This window comes from Ictalurus furcatus, chromosome 1 (assembly GCF_023375685.1).
Source record: "Ictalurus furcatus strain D&B chromosome 1, Billie_1.0, whole genome shotgun sequence".
NCBI lineage: Eukaryota > Metazoa > Chordata > Actinopteri > Siluriformes > Ictaluridae > Ictalurus > Ictalurus furcatus.
In genome coordinates, this window is record NC_071255.1 from 6,096,320 (window position 1) to 6,114,423 (window position 18,104).

General features: G+C 46.1%; 1 protein-coding gene across 1 annotated transcript in view; it reads right to left on the reverse strand.

Annotated features, from left to right (window-relative positions):
* Positions 1-18,104, reverse strand: part of dnah5l (dynein, axonemal, heavy chain 5 like) — a 311,233-nt gene that overhangs the window by 126,831 nt on the left and 166,298 nt on the right. Inside the window, exons 49-51 of the mRNA XM_053621829.1 lie at positions 16,408-16,625; positions 11,998-12,309; positions 3,156-3,245 (exon numbers count right to left, since the gene is read on the reverse strand). Of these exons, the coding sequence (XP_053477804.1) occupies positions 3,156-3,245; positions 11,998-12,309; positions 16,408-16,625 (620 nt within the window). The remainder of the gene's footprint in view (positions 1-3,155; positions 3,246-11,997; positions 12,310-16,407; positions 16,626-18,104) is intronic.

The window sequence follows — 18,104 nt, forward strand, 5'->3', positions numbered from 1 at the left end:
AGAGACTCTAGTAGACACTGGAGCTGACATCACCCTGATGTCAAACCAGCTCTTCAAGGAAGTTGAAGAACACATTAAGAGAACCAGCAGGACACTGCACCTCCAGAAATGTGCAATGAACATCCAGGCATACTCTCAAACTGGGCTGCAATTGGAACGAGTAGCTCCAATACACCTGACTGTCGGCCCAATGAGTCTGGTGCACCCAGTGCAATGATGTGAATAGAATGGAATAAAATAGTATAGATTATGTATACAGAGTTGTAAAGTGTATACAGAGACTATACAATGTGAAAAAAATATAATTCTTTCCTTCCTTTCTGCAGACTCTCTCAAGTGTCATTGTTCAGTAGCCAGATTACCTGAGGGTAGAAACTTCTCTAGTCTCTCTGTGTTGAACCTCAGGATCTGGTAGTGCTTCAGTCCAGGGTGGTGAAAGGTTTGAAAAATCTTCTTGCCCCGGTCCTGCATTGCTGGGTCTAGATGTCTGTAAATGAGGGGAGAGAAGTCCTGATGGCTTTCTCCGCTGTCCTCACCACTCTTGACAGCACCTTTCAGTCCTAGGCTGTCGTGCTGTCAAACCAGGTGCCGATGCTGCCTGTGAGAAGATTCTCCACAGCCCCAATGTAGAAAGCCCTCGGCACCCCGTGGGAGACCTTGAAACCCAGCCAGGTGTTGTAGCTGATAGAGGCACTGCTGCACCTTTGTCACCATGCTGTTTGTATGTCTTGTCCAGTAGAGGTCTTCTGTGAGGTGGACCCCTAGGTATTTGAAGCTGCTCACTCTCTCAACTGTGGCCCCATTGATCATCAAGGGGCTGTAATTCCTTACCTGTTTCCTCCCATAGTCCTTATTTATTTCCTTAGTTTGCTGGTACTCAGCCAGAGATTGTTATTGCAAGACCATGTGGAGAGGAGGTCTACTTCCTCCAGATAGGCTTTCTTGTTGTTGTTGTTGTTGTTGTTGTTAGTGATGAGGCCTACCATCACTGTGTCATTGACAAACTTCACCAACTTGTAGGAGCTGTGTTTGTCCGTGAAATCACTGGTATAGTGGGAGTACAGCAGGGGCCTGAGGATGCAGCCCTGAGAGGTCCCAGTTCTACGGTAACTATGGGGGCAAATACATTTTCACACAGGCTCAGTTGGGTTTGCTTCAATAAATAAATATCATTATCATTTAACAACTGTATTTTGTGTTTACTCAGGTTGCCTTTGTTTTATCTTAATTTTTGTTTTAATTTCTAAACCAATTAAGTATGAGATAAACACAAAAACAGAAGAAATCAGAATGGGGCAAATTGTTTGGTGCACAGGGGCACTGTCATGCAGGAACATGTTTGGGCCCGTCAAACATCTATAGCATACAAAGACATTCTATACAATTGTGTGCTTCCAACTTTGTGGCAACAGTTTGAGGAAGATCAACATGATTGTGATGGTCAGGTATCCACATACTTTTGACCACACAGTGTATGTCAAAGCACTATACAAACTGCAGGAAGGTTGCTTAATGCATGCAGAAACCCGGTAAATCAGTTAAAGAATAGGTCGAGTGTCTCAAGCAGGTTTAGGTCTACCACTCAGGCCTGGAAGGAAACGACAGAGATTTTAACACCAGCAGTTCTCATCCACTCAAGAACTCATTCTTGGAAGAATTGTGACCAGAAGTAAGCAAGCTGGTCCTGACCTTGAAGCCTGAACACAAAACAATTGTGCACAAACACAGAAAACGTATTTGATAACATGTTCAAAATATGTGGGAGGGTGCGCACTGGTGGTGAATAGTCTGTGGTGGACATTACAAAGTGTGGCTCTTAATGAGGTCCATGGAGCCAAAGGGGAGAGTGACATCCACGGTGGAGCCACAAGAAGGGGCAACAACCATGCTGGAGCCAGAATGGGGAACATTCTCCGCTGTGGCGCTAGAGAGGGGAGCAATGTACCCAGGAATGCTAGGGAGAGGAGTGATGTTCTCAGTAGAGAAGAGAGGCAGAGCAACATTCTAAGCAAAGCAGGGAAACAGAGTGGCATCCAAAGGACTGCAGAGAGGAGAGGTGACATCCTCAGTGGAGCAGCAGAGCATAAAAATTGATGATTGATTGACATTCTCAGCCCAGTCTCAAGTTCTCTCGACACAACACCAGAGGCTGTATTGAAGACATGGGCCCAAGGCCTATACTTTTATCAACACTTACACTGGGAAATGGTTTCTCTAGTGATTGATTCAGGATTCTGTCATTACTGCTTTATCCAGACTTTATATAGTATGCATCATTAACAGCACTACTGGGAGTTTGACTTTACAAATCTACTTCCTTGTATTGTTACTGTTTGGCACCATATAACCTTATAGAGTCTTAATTTAAACAAAATCAGAAATTACCTATCTTTATTATGTTTACCAAAACTCTTTTCCTTAATCTTTATGAATTATTATTCTTCATTTACCTCACAGGAATGAATAATCTAGCCTTACAGCTTTAATCTAGCCCATTAAACTGCCACAATTGTTGGACAACCTGATTGTTTAGTCTGTTTAGGTCAGTTTTTCTCTGAGTCATAGAGGTGGAGTTATAGCAGAAGTCCATTCACTGACAGGACAGTACTTAGTGTCATGGTTTTTATTCACTAAATGCATCTTCCTCTTATGCAATAGATCTACCTAGACATTCTGATCATCATCCATACTTTTTTTTTGACAATCAAGTTACATCCTTTTTAGACATGACAACTAAAGTCTTTCTGGATAGGACCAAATGTTACAGGGTTCTCTGTGTATTACAGTTTACTATAACTCCACTATATATAAACCAGACTCTTTATACAGGAGGAATGGGAACCTGACAGTGATTGCATAGACTGGGTGTAGTAGTCCGGGGTGGCCATGTTTGTAGGCCAGAAGGTGCTTCTCCTCACTGTCCAGTCTCACTGAATCTTGTCATTTCCCTGCATCCTGTTTCTTTGATTCATGGTGTATTTAAACTCTCACTCTCTTCTGGGACACTAGTATGAGTTCCATTTACAGTGTAGAATACATATTGTACCTGCTCTGTCAGATCTCAGTCACTGTATACAAATTTTCCTGGAAGTCATTGCATATCTTTATATATGCAGCACACCACAAAACAACATGCTTGGTCATATTACACTCACCTGTAAAAGGTCAATAGTCTGTTTGATGTACATGCACTCCAGGATCTGCATCTTGGGGTAAACTGCAGTAAAAACAAAGTTCATCAAGTCCTGTGGACACATACAAATATCCAGTTAAAAACTGCAAGACATACAGTATCTCACAAAAGGGAGTACATGCCTCACATTTTTGTAAATATTTGATTATATCTTTTAATGTGACAACACTGAAGAAATGACACTTTGCTACAATGTAAAGTAGCAAGTGTACAGCTTGTATAACAGTGTAAATTTGCTTTCCCCTCAAAATAACTCAACACACAGCCATTAATGTCTAAACCACTGGCAACAAAAGTGAGTACACCCTTAAGTGAAAATGTCCAAATTGGGCCCAAAGTGTCAATATTTTGTGTGGCCACCATTATTTTTCAGCACTGCCTTAACCCTCTTGAGCATGGAGTTCACCAGAGCTTCACAGGTTGCCACTGGAGTCCTCTTCCACTCCTCCATGATGACATCACAGAGCTGGTGGATGTTAGAGACCTTGTGGTCCTCCACCTTCCGTTTGAGGATGCCCCACAGATGCTCAATAGGGTTTAGGTCTAGAGACATGCTTGGTCAGTCCATTACCTTCACCTTCAGCTTATTTAGCAAGGCAGTGGTCGTCTTGGTGGTGTGTTTGAGGTCGTTATCATGCTGGAATACTGCCCTGCGGCCCCGTCTCCGAAGGGAGGGGATCATGCTCTGCTTCAGTATGTCACAGTACATGTTGGCATTCATGGTTCCCTCAATGAACTGTAGTTCCTCAGTGCTAGCTGCACTCATGCAGCCCCAGACCATGACACTCCCACCACCATGCTTGACTATAGACAAGACACACTTGTCTTTGTACTCCTCACCTGGTTGCCGCCACACACACTTGACACCATCTGAAACAAATAAGGTTGTCTTGGTCTCATCAGACCACAGGACATGGTTCCAGTAATCCATGTCCTTAGTCTGCTTGTCTTCAGAAAACTGTTTGCGGGCTTTCTTGTGCATCATCTTTAGAAGAGGGTTCCTTCTGGGACCACAGCCATGCAGACCAATTTGATGCAGTGTGCAGCGTATGGTCTGAGCACTGACAGGCTTACCCCCCCACCCCTTCAACCTCTGCAGAAATGCTGGCAGCACTCATACGTCTATTTCCCAAACACAACCTCTGGATATGACGCTGAGCACATGCACTCAACTTCTTTGGTCGACCATGGCGAGGCCTGTTCTGAGTGGAACCTGTCCTGTTAAACTGCTGTATGGTCTTGGCCACCGTGCTGCAGCTTAGTGTCAGGGTCTTGGCAATCTTCTTATAGCCTAGGCCATCTTTATGTAGAGCAACAATTCTTTTCTTCAGATTCTCAGAGTTTTCTTTGCCGTGAGGGGCCATGTTGAACTTCCAGTGATCAGTATGAGGGAGTGTGAGAGCGATGACACCAAATTTAACACACCCGCTCCCCATTCACACCTGAGACATTGTAACACTAACAAGTCACATGACACCAGGGAGGGAAAATGGCTAATTGGGCCCAATTTGGACATTTTCATTTAGGGGTGTACTCACTTTTGTTGCCAGCGGTTTAGACATTAATGGCTGTGTGTTGAGTTATTTTGAGGGACAACAAATTTACACAGTTACACAAGTTGTACACTCACTACTTTACATTGTAGCAAAGTGTCATTTCTTCAGTGAGTATCTTTTCTTCACATGAAAAGATATAATCAAATATTTACAAAAATGTGAGGGGTGTACTCACTTTTGTGAGATACTGTATATAAATTAAACACACTTTGGTCTGTATTCAGAGTTGAGTTACACATGCTACACATGAGGAGTTAATTGCACACATTGGTATTCAGACTTCAGAGGTAACTAAATAACGTAAACCTTGACTGATCAACTTCAAATCATATAACTTGCACAGATTATTGCACTTTTATATACAAGCAGGGATTATTATAACATCCAGCCTGGATATTTTCCCTCCAGACTGCCAGTGGATGCCCTACCACACATTTTGAATCACTTCTTCACTTACTCACTGATTTTCTATTTGTTCTCCATAAAAAGTACATGGACATTCCAGTGATTGCAAAGCTGCATAGTTTGCCTGTCAACCTCCTGTGTTCTGAGCTGTGTTGAATTTGGATAGATATTCTGTGTATGACCTTGCCTTGACTTGGTACCCCTTGGTTTTGATAATATCTCTGATTTCTGGTATTTAGACCCTGCCCTGTATTCTGGCCATGTTTTTGATTGTGATTTGGAGCTTATCCAGAGCGACTTACAGAAGTGGTTTGTAGTCTCTATCAAAAAACATCCTCATGCTAGTTCACTTGGTCAGGGATAAAACTTTGTGAAACCAGTCATTTTATATTACTGGAATTAATTAAAGGTCCAGGTCTATTTTTAAACAGAGAAAATGGTTTTATGATTGTTAAATGTGCTATAATCCACATGTTAATAATTGTTTGGTTTCAAAATATTTGGAAATGTAAATTAAATAGTAGTGCTTTTCTCATATTGCAGATATGTTGAGATCACAAATTATTTTCTCATGATGCTGCGATGCATGATTAGGTATACATGATGTACATCATGATTTACTTTATATCCATTGTACTTAAATCAGGGACAGGCTTAAGAGAAAATAGCTGGTGCATAGGTAGCTTTACTGTCTTACAGCTCCGAGCTCCTGGATTCGATCCGGAACTTGGGTGACTACGTTTGATTATGTTTTGTTCTATCTATTGATAAAGTATATCTTTGTATCTAGCCTTATGTTTGTCAGTGCTAATTCTCAAATTTGTGACAGTCACTTCACAAAGCAACACAGAAATCTGCAAATATACTGTCATGGACACTATAGTGATCCTGAACTGGTGATCAGTTTCATTGCCAGCTAATCTGAGGGACTGGGACATCTCCATGGTTATCGCATGATGTTTGAGAGATGCTGCCTAAATGCTTTGCGGCTCACAAGTGATGAAACTCTTTGGTAATAGGATCTATATGTGACAATATTTAGATCCTATCCAATATATGACGGAATAAGAGATTGGCGCGCCTAAGCTCCTCCGAGATGCAGACCGCTATTCCTCCTGCTACAGACATGTCTCCTCCGTCGTGTTCCCCCGTGTATGCCCAACCAGTGCCGGCTGCTTACATTCCGGCCATACCAGCTGTGCCCACTCCAGCTATGCCGGTTGTGCACTATCCGCCACTGCCTACACTGGAGAGATACGCTGGCAAGCCGGAGCGATGCAAGGGCTTCATGTTACAGTGCAAGTTGTTCTTTGAGAGCCACCCGGATATGCCAGAGGCCCGAAAGTTTACTCACTTCATGGAGTTACTCATTGGATGCGTCCTGGCATGGGCTACGGCGGAGTGGGAGCGAGGAGGCGGTACCAGACCCTCTTTAGCGGACCTCCTCTCCCGATTCCAACACGCTTTCAATCATTCCCCTGACAGCTGGGAGACCGGTCAGGAACTCCTGAAGATCACACAAGGCTCATGTGATGCGGTAGAATACGCTCTGGAGTTCCGCACTATCGCTGCACGGAGCGGGTGGAATGAGCCAGCACTGAATGAGCAATGAATGAGGAATGAGCCGCGTTCCATCAGGGGCTAAACCCGGAGTTAGTTCGAGAGTTGGCATGCCGGGGCGAGCAGCTTAAGCTTGATTACCTCATTGACCTGGCAATACGGTTGGACCATCTACACCATATGTATCGTCCCACACTGTGGAGTCCCCATCCACCAGAGCCAGCTCCACCAGCTGAACCCATGCAGCTCAGTCGTACCCGGAGCCACGAAGAGGAGAGGGAGAGGTGGCGTCGCGAGGCGCGGCGCTTCTATTGCGGCGAGGGCACCCTTGTCATTCGCCAGTGCCCCCATAAGAATCCACAATCGGCCAAAGGGGGCGTGGACAACCAACCTCGTCGCCACATGGTGAGTCCAATCCATTTACATACTCCTCATATCTTTGTGTTACCTGTGGTAATAGAGCATTCAGGCCAGTCTGTTGTACTTTCAGTGCTCATCGACTGAGGAGCAGCCGAGAACTTCATAGATGAGAGGACAGCGCAGAATCTTGGCCTCCCCATATGCCCCCTGCTCCAACCTCGAGAAGTCCAATCCATCGATGGGTCCCCAGTAGGAGGGAAGTCAGTGCTGTTCACCACGAAACCATTGTCCTGTACATCACAGCACCCCATCATTCTCGGCGTACCTTGGCTAGAGCGTCACAACCCTCAGGTATCTTGGATGGACAAACAAGTTATCCAATGGTCCCCGTACTGTCTGCACCACTCCCTGAGTGGCCCCACGGCCCCTGTGGCCACCACAACAGTGGAGAGTCCTATCTCTCATGTTCCTGTCACGGTCCCTCCAGACTATCGTGACTTCTGCGAGGTGTTCAGCAAAGAAAGAGCAAGCGGTTTACCACCACACAGACCCTACGACTGCACCATAGACCTCCTACCCGGAGCCAGCCCACCTCGGGGTCGAGTGTACCTGCTCTGCCAAGCTGAACATTGGGCCATGGAGGAGTACATTCAGGAGTCTCTCCAACAGGTGTACATTCGACCCTCCACATCCCCCGCATCTGCTGGGTTCTTCTTCGTAGGAAAGAAAGGAGGGGGCCTTTGACCATGTATTGATTATCGGGGCCTCAACCAGGTGACTGTGAAGTACCGGTATCCTCGGTCACTAGTTCCCGCAACCCTTGAACAGCTAAAGTCCACGACCATTTTCACAAAGCTAGACCTACGTAGCACGTACAACCTGATCTGCATCAGGGAGGTGGACGAGTAGAAGACGGCCTTTAGTACCTCCTCCGGGCACTATGAGTACTCGGTCATGCCATATGGGCTCGCTAATGCCCCCTCAGTGTTCCAGAACTTAATCAATGACGTCCTGAGGGACATGCTGGGGAAGTGTGTCATTGCCTACATTGATGATATCCTGGTATATTCGACATACCTGGAAGAGCACATCAATCATGTCTGGCAAGCCGCCTGCTGCAATATCAGCTTTATGTAAAGGCCGAGAAGTGTGAGTTCCACGGACACATGATCTCATTCCTAGGGTATGTCATTAGTCAGAAGGCAATCGCCATGGATCAACGCAAGATTCAAGCGGTGGTGGAATGGCCCACTCCCTGAACCGTCAGGGAGTTGCAACGTTTCCTTGGTTTCACGAACTTATATCGGCGGTTCATTCGAGAATTTAGTAAAATAGCACAACCCCTGACGTCCCTCCTGCGTGGTAAGCCCAGGCGACTCCTTTGGACCCCAAATGCCCAGGAGACTCTGGATAAGCTTAAGTGGGCCTTCAGACCCCTCCAGACCGTTCGTCGTGGAGGTTGATGCTTCTGAGGTGGGAGTGGAGGCCATTCTGTCTCAGAGATTCGGAGACAAACACAAGTTGCACCCCCTAGCATTCTTCTCTCGAAAATTGTCACCCACTGAACGCAATTATGACGTGGGGAACCGAGAACTCCTGGCAGTTAAACTGGAGACAAACACAAGTTGCACCCCCTAGCATTCTTCTCTCGAAAATTGTCACCCACTGAACGCAATTATGACGTGGGGAACCGAGAACTCCTGGCAGTTAAACTGGCCCTAGAAGAGTGGAGACACTCCTGGTTGGAGGGTGCCGTCCACCCGTTCATAATCTATACGGACCATAAAAATCTAGAGTACCTGAGGACCGACAAACGTCTCACACCCCACCAGGGCCGCTGGTCCCTGTTCTTCTCCAGGTTCCAGTTTACTCTGTCATATAGGCCAGGAGCAAAGAACATGAAGACTGATGCTCTGTCTCGAATCCACTCCCCTGAAAGTCAGGTGGACCACGAAGATTATATCTTACACCCCTCCTGTATTGTTGGCACCATAGAGTGGACCCTAGATCAAGCCTTAGTTCGCTTCCCGAGATCACGAATCCCGACAGCATGTCCTCCTGGTAAACAATTCGTACCGAAACGGTACCGTCTGGAACTCATCACTTGGGCCCACATGACACTAGCGACGGGTCATCCGGGAGCTCGTCTCACTTACCAACTGCTGGCCGAGAGATATTGGTGGCCCCACATGCCTAGGGAGGTACAGCGTGTCGTATCCTCATGCTCCACCTGCGCTCAGTCTAAAGTGCCGCGTGCTCTACCAGCTGGGAAATTGGTACCTCTACCCACACCTGTACGCCCGTGGTCCCACCTGGCTCTAGACTTCATAACAGACTTGGCGGAGTCACAAGGTAACACCGTGATATTGGTGATCGTCGATCGGTTTTACAAATCCCTACGCCTAATTCCACCCCCAGCCATCCCATCTGCCTTTGCCATAGCCGAACTACTTTTCCAACACGTATTTAGATGCTTCGGCATCCTGGAGGAGATTCTGAGTGACAGGGGTCCGCGATTCACGTCTCACGTCTGGGCCAGTTTCATGGAGAAGATAGGGGTCACCATTAATCTCACTTCCGGTTACCACCCCCAGGCCAAGGGACAGGCAGAACAGGCCAATCAAGAAGTCATTCGATTCCTCTGAATCTTTTGTGCCACCAGTCCGGAGGACTGGGGCTACTTCCTCCCATGGGCGGAATATGCACAAAACTCTCTACGACATTCCGCCACCCAGCTCACCCCCTTTCAGTGTGTCTTGGGCTACCAGCCGCCATTGTTTCCCCTCCCCCACTGACTCACCAGCAGTAGATGAGTGGTTCCGCCGGAGTGAACAGGTCTGGGAACACACCTATCAACAGTTGGTGCAGGCCTCCCACACCGCCAAACAAAAGGCGGACCAGCGCCGGAGGGATCACCCCAACTATCAACCCGGGGACAGGGTGTGACTTTCCACGAGAGATCTAAAGTCGCCACTCCCGGGCAGAAAACTCAAACCCAAGTATATCGGCCCCTTCCGGATCCTGAAGCAAATTAACGGGGTCAGGTACCGCCTGGACCTGCCCAAGCACAGCCGCATCGCCCCGTCATTCCATGTCTCTCTCCTCAAGCCAGTGATACCAGGTCCCTTGGCCACGGCAGTGCCGGATGACTCCCCACCGGAATTGCTAGAAATTGAAGGCCGCCCAGCTTACCGCATCAGCAACATCCTGGACTCCAGATGTAGGAGAGGAAGACTTGAGTATCTGGTGGACTGGGAGGGGTATGGCCCAGAGGAGCAGTGCTGGATCCCATCCCAGGACATTCTGGACGAAAAAATTGCGCAGAGACTTCCATGCTGCTCACCCAGATATACCGGGACCCCGGAGGAGAGGGAGGCCTCGGAGAGATTTGGCTCCCGGAGTTAGCCCTTTGGGGGGGGGCTCTGTTACATCGTGGCGAACTCGCGGCTGCAGTTCTCAGAATGCAGTGCCGCCTACAAACATGGCAGAAGAGAACTACACTTCCCAGCCATGCCCGTGCTCGAGTTCGCCAGAGTACTGAGTGCGAACACCTGTGCTTCACCATAAATTATAAAAGGTCTCGTTAATGCCAGCATTTTGCGAAGTAAACGCTCAGTTATCGTGACTCTGTCGTTTGACCAAGCCGTTGTCTACATTCTGCATTTTCCTGGTTATCGGATATACTGCATGTTTCTCGTTTATGATTCCCTGCCCTGCCTTGTTTGGATCGTTCGCCTGATCGCCTGACCTTTGTCTGTCTTCCGTGTTTCCTCGTCCGTCTATTCTATGCACACTAACCTGCCTGTCCGCGCTTGTCTCCAACAGGTATCATAACAGGCAGATGTGCTGCAACTTATTAAAAACATGCACAATCATTGATTTTACACGTTTTCTGTTAGGAGACATTTATTTAACATTTACAAAAAATAGTCTCAAGTGTAGGAGCTTTGTAAAATCAATTCAATTCAATTTTATTTGTATAGCGCTTTTTACAATAGACATTGTCTCAAAGCAGCTTTACAGAAATATCAACATGGTATACAGATATTAAAGTAGGTTATCAGTAGGTTTTTCTACAAGGAAGTTCCTGTTACTGATTACATTATAGGAACTTTTGTCATTCCCTCACCTGCCACTCTTTTTTCTCTTTCTCTTGAAGTTAATAAGACAACACAATTTGTCATGTTACTGAGAAATTGGAAAGTGTAAACTCCTCTGTCCTGTATTGTTCATTAATAAATAAATAAAAATTAATAATTCACATCATATCTCCCACATACAAACTCAAAACCGGCTCAAAATACTTTAATTCTTTATTTATTTTGGCTTTTATTATTATTATTATTATTATTATTATTATTATTATTATTATGTTAGCAGCTGCTGAAATTGTAGTTAAAGGAATTCTGAAAGTAAAGACTTTAATGGTTGTTGTATTTATTCTTGTGAATACAAAAAAAGAGAGACTAAATTTGAAGACTTTTCCTAAATTTGATTTCACCTTTAAAAATAGAAAATTTAAAGAACACGGGGGGAACAGTGGCTTAGTGTTAGCATGACTGTTGGGGCATTTCACCCCTCTTAGACTCTCTCTCATGGCTGCTGATCAATACCATAGACAACACAGTGGTCGGTGCACCAGAGGCCATTCCCAAGGCCCCCTATTTCATGCCCTGCTCTCGCAGCCTTTATTAAGGATTTAATTTTATATATATATATATATGTATTTATGTATGTATGTATAATTATTATTATTACAAAAATACTTTAAACTGTTTAGTAATGCTTAATGTAGTTTTATTAAAGTGCTCCCTATAAATCAGACAAATTTATACACTCTACCACTTACCTGATACACTCAAATATGTGTTCTGTTCTACTTTGATGAATAAGGGCCATAGTAGTTATTACTTTGACACTGACCTGATAGATGCAGTTAAAGCAGTTTAGAAGCACTTCTGCCTGTGATGTTGGAATTTTCTTTAGCCAAGCAAGTAGAATGGGCTTCCAGTCCAGCACAGATGAACTCATGAAGACCATGCCATTACGAGAAACAGTGGCTGGAGAAGCGTTATCTATGTTGTGAGGCTCAAAAACCACTTTACAGTTAGGAGACATTGGGATGCGGTCTCCATTAGCCAGTGTAAGAGTTTTATTGTCATCTAAAACTGAATTGAGGTTTTCAATCCAGACAGCATCTACTGGTCCATCTAGAACAATCCATACACATTCCCCCTGAAAACATACATTCAAGTGTTAGAAATTATAAATAATATTCTATTATTTTATATAAAGTGACTTTTATTCATTTCATCTGCAACACATGTGCAATTACTGCAAACAATTTCAGCACATTTCACTGTACTAAGTGGGAACCCATTTCACATTTATAATGGAAACAATGGGGCAGTTGCTGAATTGTCACGACTTCCCCTTTAAGCAGCGTGCTGAAGAGCATGTGAATGCACGCTGCCGTGCAAGGTGCACGAGCACCTGCTTTTCGTTGTTGACATTCGTGACATTTAGACACGTGCATTTGTTATGTTTTGTTATGTCTCCTCCCTGTTCTGTCATTGGCTATTGTTTCACGTATGTCTGAATCGCCCTCAGCCGTCAGCTATTACGACGCTGATTATGTTTGTATATATACCGCGCGCCTCCCAGCACATAGCGCGGAATATTAGAGTAGTTTGGATAGATTAGATAAGATATAGTATTGTAGATTAGTTTGGAGTCCTTACAATAGTTCATGTCATGCCAGAGACAGCGGGATTGGGGAGCTACCCGCTGGAGTTCCTCTTCAGCTGCCAGGAATATTTCTGCAGCCTGGCGTATCCCAATCCTACAAGAGACAGTGGATCAGGTTCTTGGTGTCCAGGTTTTGCGGTCCGGCCCGTGACTGGGCGGAGCAGCTGGTGATCACTGGGTCCTCTGCCCTCCAGGATGTCACTCAATTTGCAGAACTTTTTATGGAGGAGTTCACGCAGCCAGGGCAGCTTCATGGTCTGGATTTACTGGGGTGGAGAGTCAATGGACAGCCCCAGCCTGACCTGCCATTTAATCTCTATTATGAGGGGATTGACAGGTCAGCCTCCACCGATCCGCTTCAGGTTCCAGCCAACGTGGTGGAGGTGGCACCGACATGCATGTCTGAGGGCTGCAGGAGGGAGACCAAGCTACAATGCCCTACCTGCAAAAAACTGGGTCTCCAGGAAGCATTCTACTGCTCTCATGAATGTTTCAAGAGCAGCTGGCAAGAGCATAAGAAACTCCACCGGAGAGCCCGTGCAGAGATCCAGCCCGGGGTCAACAGGGTGACCTCGGAGCTCCCGTCAGGAGGTCTCAGCACCCGAGCCCCAGCCAGAGGTGAACCTGGCGACCTCAGACCTCGAACCTGAGACCCACGAGGAAGTCTCACCTGCCGAGCTCCAGCCAGAGGTCCACATGGCAGCCTCAGAGCTCCAGCACGAGACCTACGGGGAGGTCTCGGCTCCGGAGCTCCAGCCTGAGGTTAACCTGGCGACCTCAGAGCTCGAACCTGAGACCCACGCAGTGGGCTCACCTGCCGAGCTCCAGCTAGAGGTCAACAGGGAGGCCCCAGCATCAGAGCCCCAGCCGGAGGTTAACCTGGCGACCTCAGAGCTCGAACCTGAGACCCACGAGGTGGGCTCACCTGCTGAGCTCCAGCCAGAGGTCAACAGGGAGGCCCCAGCCCCAGAGCTCCAGCCTGAGGTTCAGGAGGGGGTCTCAGCTCCACAGATCCACTGCAAAGCCCAGTTACTGTCCCAAGTGTCTGTTAACCCGGACAACCAAGCCCTGCTCAAGCCCAAGTCTACTGACATGGCCGACCAAGTTCTGCTCAAGCCCAAGTCTACTGACACGGCCGACCAAGTTCTGCTCACGCCCAAGTCAGCCGACATGACCGACCAAGCCCTGCTCACGCCCGAGTCAGCCGACACGGCCGACCAAGGTCTGCTCATGTCCGAGTCCGCCGACACTGACAGCCAAGTTCTGCTCACGCCCGAGTCTCCCGACACTGACAGCCAAGTTCTGCTCACGCCCGAGTCCGCCGACACTGACAGCCAAGTTCTGCTCACGCCCGAGTCCGCCGACACTGACAGCCAAGGTCTGCTCACGTCCGAGTCCGCCGAAACTGACAGCCAAGTTCTGCTCATGCCCGAGTCTGCCGACAAGGACGGCCAAGTTCTGCTCATGCCCGAGTCTGCCGACAAGGACAGCCAAGTTCTGCTCACGCCCGAGTCTGTTGACACGGACAACCAAGCTCTGCTTACGTCCACGTCTGCTGACATGCACAACCAAGTGTCTGTTGAAACAAACAACCAAGCTCTGCTCATGTTCCCGTCTGATGACCTGACCCACCAAGTTATGCTCACGCCAGAGTCAGAAAAACCGTTCGACCAAGTTCTGCTCACGCCTGAGTTTGCTGAAACAAACAACCAAGCTTTGCTCATGTCTACGTCTGATTACCTAACCAACCAAGTTATGTTCACGCCCAAGTCAGCTGACGGGGACAACCAAGCTCTGCTCACGTCCACGTCTGCTGACATGCACAACCATGTGTCTGTTGACACGGACAACCAAGCTCTGCTCACGTCCCAGTCTGCTGACATGACCAGCCAAGTTCAGCTTGCAGGCTACGCTGAGTACATCGCCCTGCTCTCCTGCTCAGCCGAGGACGTCGCTCTGCTCTCCTGCTCAGCCGAGGACGTCGCTCTGCCCTCCTGTTCAGCCGAGGATGTCGCTCTGCCTTCCTGTTCAGCCGAGGACGTCGCTCTGCCCTCCTGTTCAGCTGAGGATGTCGCTCTGCCTTCCTGTTCAGCCGAGGACGTCGCTCTGCCTTCCTGTTCAGCCGAGGATGTCGCTCTGCCTTCCTGTCCTGCTGCGTACATCGCTCTGCTTCCCTTCTACGCCGAGGACGTCGCTCTGCTTCCCTGCTCCACTGAGGATGTCGCTCTGCTTTCCTGCTCTGCCGTATACATCGCTCTGCTTTTTTGTTTCGCCAAGAACGCCATGCGGTCTCCTGGCTCTGCTTGGGACATTCTACCCAGGGAGCCGGGGCCGCCAATGGTGATGGATGTTTCATGGCACTCCGGGAGGAGTGCCCTTTGGGAGGGGGGGGGTTGTTCTGTCACGACTTCCCCTTTAAGCAGCGTGCTGAAGAGCATGTGAATGCATGCTGCTGTGCAAGGTGCGCAAGCACCTGCTTTTCGTTGTTGACATTCGTGACATTTAAACACAGCGCGGAATATTAGAGTAGTTTGGATAGATTAGATAACATATAGTATTGTAGATTAGTTTAGAATCCTTACAATAGATAACCACAGTCATAGTTCATGTCATATTTCATGTTTAGATTCGTTTGTTTAGTTCACGCTGGTTTCTCTCTTCCCAGTTCATAGTCATTGTTTATGTTTTATGTTTTGTGTCTTGATCCTGTTTTCCATGACCACGACCTTGATTCCTGCCTAGCCCCGTGTATGCCTGTTTGCCGATCGCCTGACCTCTTGCATGTTTGTGGATTACGTTTTGGATCATGTTTTGGATTTTCCTGCCTGTGTCTCTCCTAAATAAAACCTGTTCAAACTGCATTTGCATCCGTCATATCTCCGTTACGTCACGATACGTGACATGAATCTGTAGGAGTGTAGGTCTACACTGGGAGGGAGGTGCTTAGGGATGAACTGGGGGGGTAATGATTAATGTGGCACACCTGAGCCCTGTTGTCTCTCATATTTATGTGATCTCTGGCTGCATCTGAAATCGCATACTGTGACAGTGTCTACTGCATTCGATTCAGCATCTACTGATTTATCTACTGACCATCTACTGGTTGTGACTTTGTTGAAGATCTTAATATGAGTGTGTGTACATGAGCATGAGAGAATATCCAGGCATTATACACCACCACTGGTGGTTAGAAGGGGTAAACCAGAACCTGATGGTGAAATTTCCTAGCCAGTGAATTCAGGCTGCAACTATCAGAGAATGTAGTGCAAAGTAATAACCTTCAGGAAACTAAACCAACATAAGGCACCTGGCCCAAATGTGATTTTGCCCCAGTCATGTGCTGTACAGTTGACTCCTTTCCAGATATTTTATTTTGTCCAGATATTTTATTTTGTTTTATCACTCAGTAGCATTGTTTACAAATGGTTGATGATTATAACCTACAGATGTCATAGACATATATTGGGTTGCAAACATATTTCTGGGAATTTCTGAGAGCTTTATATTTCAGTTTCTGTTATGACCAATCAAGATTATCAAAAAAGAAATACCGGCAGATTTACAATAGACAGTTAATATTCTTACCTTCTTCGCTTTCAGAGTCTTCCTCCACAGTGTGGAGAACACTCCATCTGTCCAGTCATTTGTGGCCACATCAAGAGTACCAAACATTTGGGAAGCCGTAATGGCCTTAGGGTTCATTCTCATTTCTTTGTGTGGAGTGCCACAGTTTGTCATAGCCTTCAACAGAGTATGAATGCAGGTTGTTTTCCCTGTTCCACTGGGACCTAGTGTCATTATACCTGTCAAAGAGAATCAAACTTTCAAAAATATGCTCAAATGTGTCAGTGAAAAGTCATACTGCATTCTATAAATGTATTCCTAAAAGCTTTAATATCATTGATGACTTAAAGGCACTCAATCAGTGGCGCCCAATCTTAGCCACAAAGGGCCAGTATGGCTGCAGGTTTTCATTCTAACCAAGCAGGAGCCTGATTCCACATATTTAATCAGTCTATCTTTGTCTTCTTCTATCTTTGTCTTGACTTGTATGAGCTGTTCCTGTTTGGATGGAATGGAAACCTGTGTAACATGCAGGTTGATGAAGCAGGAGATGCAAAAAATGCGCATAAAAAACTTGCGCTCAACTGAGGTGGATAATTTTTTTATTCCTATAAGAAGGAATGCAGATAAACTGCAATGTAAGCACATTTACCAAATAAATTCATCATATTCATTCATAATGTGCATCAAAAAAGTAATGTGACTTTGCTTCAGTAAATCATGTGATTGGATAATTTGGCTCAGAAATGTGTTTTTCTTTTGGAACTGGGGCACAGTGGGTCGGCATAACCGACTAACTAGCAGACCAATCTTGTTACACAGCATCTCAAATGTTGTTTTTGTTATTCAGAAATGCCTGAGCCTATCAAGTCTATCATCAAAATGATTTGGTATAATTACCTCCCAGAACTGTCTCACACAATTCCGTTCCCAAATAACAGGAATATGTCTCTGATCGCAGGGTAACATGAGGTTTGTGATAGTGCAAGTAATTTATTATATTGGAATGAAGAGACAGTGGTTTCCTTGGTTGCAACAATTGGAAGTGTCAATTTTGAGCGGCTGTGGCTCAGGTGGTAGAGCGGGTTGTCCACTAATCGTAGGGTTGGCAGTTCGATTCCCGGCCCACATGACTCCACATGCCCAAGTGTCCTTGGGTAAGACACTGAACCCCAAGTTGCTCCCAATGGCAAGTTGGCGCCTTGCATGGCAGCTCTGCTACCATTGGTGTGTGAATGGGTGAAGAAGACACAGTGTAAAGTGCTTTGGAATTGCTAAGGTTAAAAAAAAACACTATATAAGTGCAGACCATTTATCATTTGTTGTCTTGAACACATGGGATGGAAATAGTGCTTTATTCTCAAATGTTTTATCCAATAGTCCAAGTTTTTGAATAAATTTAATTTGCAACTTGGACAGAAACATACAGTAGCTATTGTAACAAAGTTACATTAAGTCCCTGTTTTTGAAAAGAAAAAAAAAAAAGATCTACACATTTGTAAATGCCCCAAGACTTTATATCTAGGCAGGAAGATTATATTTACTGTTAATAGTCTCAAAGTTTTACAGTATTAAGTAATTTATTAGGCTATTTTAAATACATTAGTACTTTGTTGTAGTTATTACTTTGATATTGCAAGAAGCCAAACTATTCAGAACTAAGCCTTCAGTGTCACAATTCTAAGGTGGAGACGGATGCAAGAACCAAACAAAATACA